The following is a 5045-nucleotide window of genomic DNA, read 5'->3' on the forward strand; positions in this document are numbered from 1 at the left end:
AGTCAGCTGGCATGGTGACACTGCCAGTATTAACCTGCAGGGCTGGACTGGGACAAAAAAATTGGGCATTTTTACTACAGACCGACCCACCAGGTAGTAAAGCCATAAAGACTTTGACTGAAAACAAACCCTGTTGTGACAGTGATGTACAGTCTTGTTGGTATATGTATGATTTCTATACATTTTACGTCAGATAAAAACTTTGGTTGTAAGATTTAGATAATTATTTAATAAAAACTAGGTATTTTAAATGAGAATAAGAAAGAAAAGTATTTCTTTGTGCCCACCTTTCCCTGTTAATGCCCTACCTGGCCCCCTGGCAAAACTTTGCTAGACCCGCCCCTGCACAGTTACCAGCTGTCTGCTACATAAAAAAGGATCCTGGTGTTATTTGTCTCTCAGAAACAGTTCATAACTTCCCTTCAACTCATTCATGTCACCTAAAAGGTAAACCTGTTTCTCCATCACCTGTTCAGCTCTGATGGTTCAGTAAGGACATCTCCTGGTTTCATCTTCATGTTTCCCTCTCACCACATATCTAAACAGACATCATGACCAGCAGCTTTACAGCTGTGGCTCCAGCAAACATCAGCTGATACTAGAAATTAATATTAAATACATTCTAACAACAGCTGATCAAGCTTAAACGTGCTGCTGTTGTTTAGCGCAACATCTGCTGGTTTCCTCTTTCTGGCGCAAAGTGGGCGATAAACAAGAGAGAAAAGCCGATCAGCTGATCATTGATCAGTTTCATGATTGAAGTAGCAACAGGAGAGGGAGGGGGAGAGAATGAGAGAAGAGGCAGCTGTGCAGCATAAAGACAGAATAAATCCAGCTTTGTGTCTTTTTTCCATTCTAGCTAAAGTCCGGGACAAACTGCGTCTCTTCTCAGCTCAATACGAAACGTGTAATATTTTCTCTGAATGAGGGACCATTCCATTTTTTTAAGGAGCCGTTGGCAACTCTACTAACCTTATGAATAAAATAAAGTTCACTATCAGTAACATCATAGCACCCACCCAGCTGTATAAAAACTCCGTCAAACTGGCTAGAACGCAGTATGAGTTATTGCAACTGACAGTAAAAAGTCAGCAACATGAAAATAAACTCCACCTAAACTTGGTTTATATCTGACCCAGATAGACTGCAGGTCATAACTTCTTACCTGAAGTTCAGTTCACCTGACACTCGGACTGGTGGCTGCTTCGGGTCTCTCCTCCTGCCTCCCCTTCCCTCATCCACCTGTTGCCTCTGTGGAAGCCCCGTCATAGCCACCACCAAACAACGGAGTTATTTCTACACATCGACCTGCATCTGGCCAATCCACCACCTCTCATTGTTCATGCCATTACAAAAAAAATAAAAAATAAGTCACTGGGGATATGCCCGGTATGCCCGATGGCCAGTCCAGCTATGTTAACCTGCAACCAAATCTGCAGCTCCATACAGCAATGTTACGACTTAGATTATATCTTATAAGGCATAACTCTTATGTTAGCTGCCCTCAGTAGCATACTGTCTGAAATATTCCACAGCTGCAATAATTCTTTAAGTGTTATTTTTTTCCTTGGTATTCTAATTTCACCGAAGTTTACTAAACTCAACAAACTTGATATTACTTACCGGGACATTTATTCTGTCCTCATTTTCTTTCACCGAAAAATTGTTTCCTGCAGTGCCATCTTTCGCGCTTGGCTCTCCTACCTTTGCTAACGTGATGCGCATAGCGCAGAAGCGATGCTGCATTCACTTACACTCGGATATCTGAGCGTCACCGTGAAAACATAATCGGACATTTGATATTTGATTGAATTTTATTGTTTTGCCTTTGGGGTGGCACCTGGGGTGGCCAGTCTGGTTTGGGGGGTGGCCTGTGCCCCCCCAGGCCACCCCGCTGGACACGCCATTGTTACCGGGGCACGATCACCGGGGACCCGTTTTTCCAGCACACACGCCCGATACCACGTGACAACAAATACGTCATTTCCTGTTGACTAAAAAAAAAAAAGCACCCTCTCACGGTCCTAGGGACCAAAAAATTGTCCCGCCTGATCAGCGGGCGAAGCCGCTGCTGCACGCCGGAAATGAGGCTTCATTTCCCGCAGGTCTATCTAAGCAGCCCGCTGTTTTCCGGCCCGGGGTCAAATGTGGAGCAAGGGCGCCACCGGGTGGACAAATAAAAAAATTACAACTCTAAGGCCCGTCCTGCAAAATGAAAATGAACGCTAAACATCAACGATCCCTTTGACCGTAATTAATTTGCAGTGAAAAATAGCGTTTATAATGGGTTTCAATGGGGCACAAATCGACCACTAAGCACAATAGTGTAAGTTTGTCTGTAGCTTAGCCACTGAAGCTAATTGAAGGAAGTCAGACTTGAATTTTGAAATAAAATCATATCAAACTTTTTTTTTGGAGAATTTGGCTATAGTCCATTCAACACTGTGCAAATCGCATGTAATCAAAATTTGAAAATAGCCACAAATCGACCCAAGATCCTCCAGGGGTTTTAAGTACACGCAATATTTTCACTCTCACATTTTACTCTGTACTGGAAGACTTGTTCATTTTCAAGATTCATTCATCCATCCACTTTCTTCCACTTTATCCGGAGCCGGGTCGCGGGGGCAGCAGCCCAAGCAGAGAAGCCCAGACCTCTCTCTCCCCAGCCACCTCCTCCAGCTTATCCGGGGGAACACCAAGGCGTTCCCAGGCCAGCCGAGAGATATAATCTCTCCAGCGTGTCCTGGGTCTGCCCGGAAAACCTCGCCCAGGAGGTATCCAGGGGGCATCCTTGTCAGTTGCCCGAACCACCTCATCTGGCTCCTTTCGATGTGGAGGAGCAGCAGCTCTTCAAGATTCTCTCAAATAATTTTTCACCATATAAACTAAGGTTTTTTTATTTAGGCGTCATAGTTCTGAAGAGAGATATGTGTTTTTTAATAGGTGGACATTTCTGCCAGCAGGTTGGGGATTAAAAAGGTCGATCATGCTTGGCTAATTTGAGCAACTGTGCCAACTTTACAAAACTATACGTTTTTATACCACAACTCCCCGTTCAGCCTTAAATGCCAGAAGAAGAAGACTAGTCTCCCTAAATCTGACTCTGTTTATTACCGGAATCTGGAAAATACTGTAAGAAAGCTACATAAAGTATCAGCATTGAGTAACAATTTAAATTCACGTCCTCAGCAACAGCATTTAACAGTATTTCCATGTACTTCTTACCTTTGCAATTAACTGCAGGTTAAACGGCCCGGTGACTTGCAGCCACGATTAGGCTCATTGAGAGCAGGCATGTGCATGCAGACAGTGTTTGTTTTTACATCTGGTGGGTAACGTCCCTCCCTATATTTTTGGAACAGTACCTCTGAAGCTTGATTTAGATTTCTGCAGGAAATTTACGTTCTAACTTCAGATGTAACACCTCTTAACACTAAACCGGTCCATCATGCTGTTGTTTCCAGTTACAGCGTATATTTCCTGCTGAAGCATATTTCAGGCATAAGACAGAAACATTACAAAAATATACACCTGCAGGCCACTCTATTGTCTTTATTTGACTAAATGCACTAAATTGCTGCCACAAGCTTTTGAACACATGTACCTAATAAAGTGGCTGGTGAGTGTCCTCAGTCCCAGCTCGGATACAGATGTGTCGGTGTGTCTTTGTTCCCTGCAGTAGTGCCCTCTCCAGCTCAGTCATCATCCACATACCCCAGGACACTGTCCGAGCCAAAGAGATCATCGCCTACGTCAACACGCTGAAGACTCAGGTCAGCTATTACGCAGAGAGGCTGTCTCAAGCTGCCAAAGACCAATCGGCCAGCGGACTGGAGTGGACGCTCGCCAGTCTGGTTGACAAGGTACTAAAAGTGTTTGACGTTACGTGGGGACGCTTCATATTTCATTCATACCCTCTTCCTTTCAGACCCGTCAGCTGGTGGCAGTGTGCGGCTGCAAGCTGCTAGCTTCAGCTATTTAGGCCCTGAACACAGTACGAGTACATCGCAACCAAAGCTTCTCCTTCCGCTGAGTCTGAACAAGTAGTGCTCCGCAATGACCAGGATACGCTGAGAGCAAAGTACAGCGGTCACAACAGCCAGTCGTCACTGCACGTGGACTGGCACGAAGAGGAGTGGGTGAGTTGATCAGCAGTTATTGGCTGTTTTCTGATTCCAGATTTTTTATTTCTTTAGCATGACAACAGACAAGCTTAGTTTCTTGGCACACATTGTGGATACAGCTTGATATCTTAACTACACTCTGAACTCTGTTTTTCTTTTCTTGTTGCTTCTTCTTCTTCTTGAGTCATCCCTCTCATGTTGATTTCCAGCTCAGGTCACTCCTTACTTTTAAGAAGTTGGAGGATTCGTGAGCAGATTTTTCCTTCACCATATCAGCCGACTTTATTCTATGAGAAAATACTCTTAAATGACTCGTCTTTAAAAAGTGTTCAGTGTTTTATGTCTGGTCTGTGTGTCATCTTTGTCTTTACAATGTTGCAGCAATACTTTAGTAATGATATGATATGATATGATATGATATGATATACCTTTATTAGTCCCACAAGGGGAAATTTAAATGTTGGTTTAGTGTAAGCTCAGCTTTTTAACTAATGTAAGAAGTGTTATGACTGACTCGTTTTTAATACCTAAATCTGGCCTCAGTGCACAAACCTAAATGAATCGGTACATATGAAAGCGCCCAAGTCACGAGCTGTGTTCAAGGACATGGATAAAACAAAAAGGTTCAAATTTGTGCCCAAAAACCCCACAAATCAGTGTCACTGTTTTAAAATCTGCTGCGAGACCGCTCTAAATGTCAGCTTTTTCTTTACGTAAAGACTGGGGTCTGTAACATATCAGCTCGTTTCTTATTTATTAAAGAACATGCCTGACACCAGGCTTTTGAGTTAACGGCTCCATTCGATCTCTGCAAGTATTTTTAAGTATTTTTAGGTTCTTTCCAGCAGGATTTGTGGCTAGTTCTGGAGCTTGACCCTAAAAGATTTCAGTGTGTCGGTGCTTCTGCTTTCCCTGTTG

The 5045-nt window shown here is 43.5% G+C and overlaps 1 protein-coding gene across 1 annotated transcript; it reads left to right on the top strand.

The window, feature by feature from the left end:
* The first annotated feature begins 3653 nt into the window (after positions 1-3653).
* Positions 3654-3994, top strand: LOC146617482 (inositol polyphosphate-4-phosphatase type I A-like). The gene is made up of 2 exons (XM_085373137.1): positions 3654-3866; positions 3932-3994. Exons 1-2 carry the CDS (start codon positions 3654-3656, stop codon positions 3983-3985), a joined length of 267 nt encoding a protein of 88 aa, XP_085229263.1. The 3' UTR covers positions 3986-3994.
* The last annotated feature ends 1051 nt before the right edge of the window (positions 3995-5045 follow it).

The sequence above is a fragment of the Diplotaxodon limnothrissa genome, linkage group LG15 (genome assembly GCF_057381915.1).
Source record: "Diplotaxodon limnothrissa isolate DT_005_m linkage group LG15, D_limnothrissa_male_GT1.1, whole genome shotgun sequence".
Taxonomy (NCBI): Eukaryota; Metazoa; Chordata; class Actinopteri; order Cichliformes; family Cichlidae; genus Diplotaxodon; species Diplotaxodon limnothrissa.

Excerpts from the sequence above, each read along its gene's own strand:
- LOC146617482 (XM_085373137.1), top strand. The coding sequence starts at position 3,654 with ATGTGTCGGTGTGTCTTTGTTCCCTGCAGTAGTGCCCTCTCCAGCTCA. Across the intron at positions 3,867-3,931 it reads TCGCCAGTCTGGTTGACAAG|ACCCGTCAGCTGGTGGCAGT; the intron begins GTACTAAAAGTG and ends TCTTCCTTTCAG.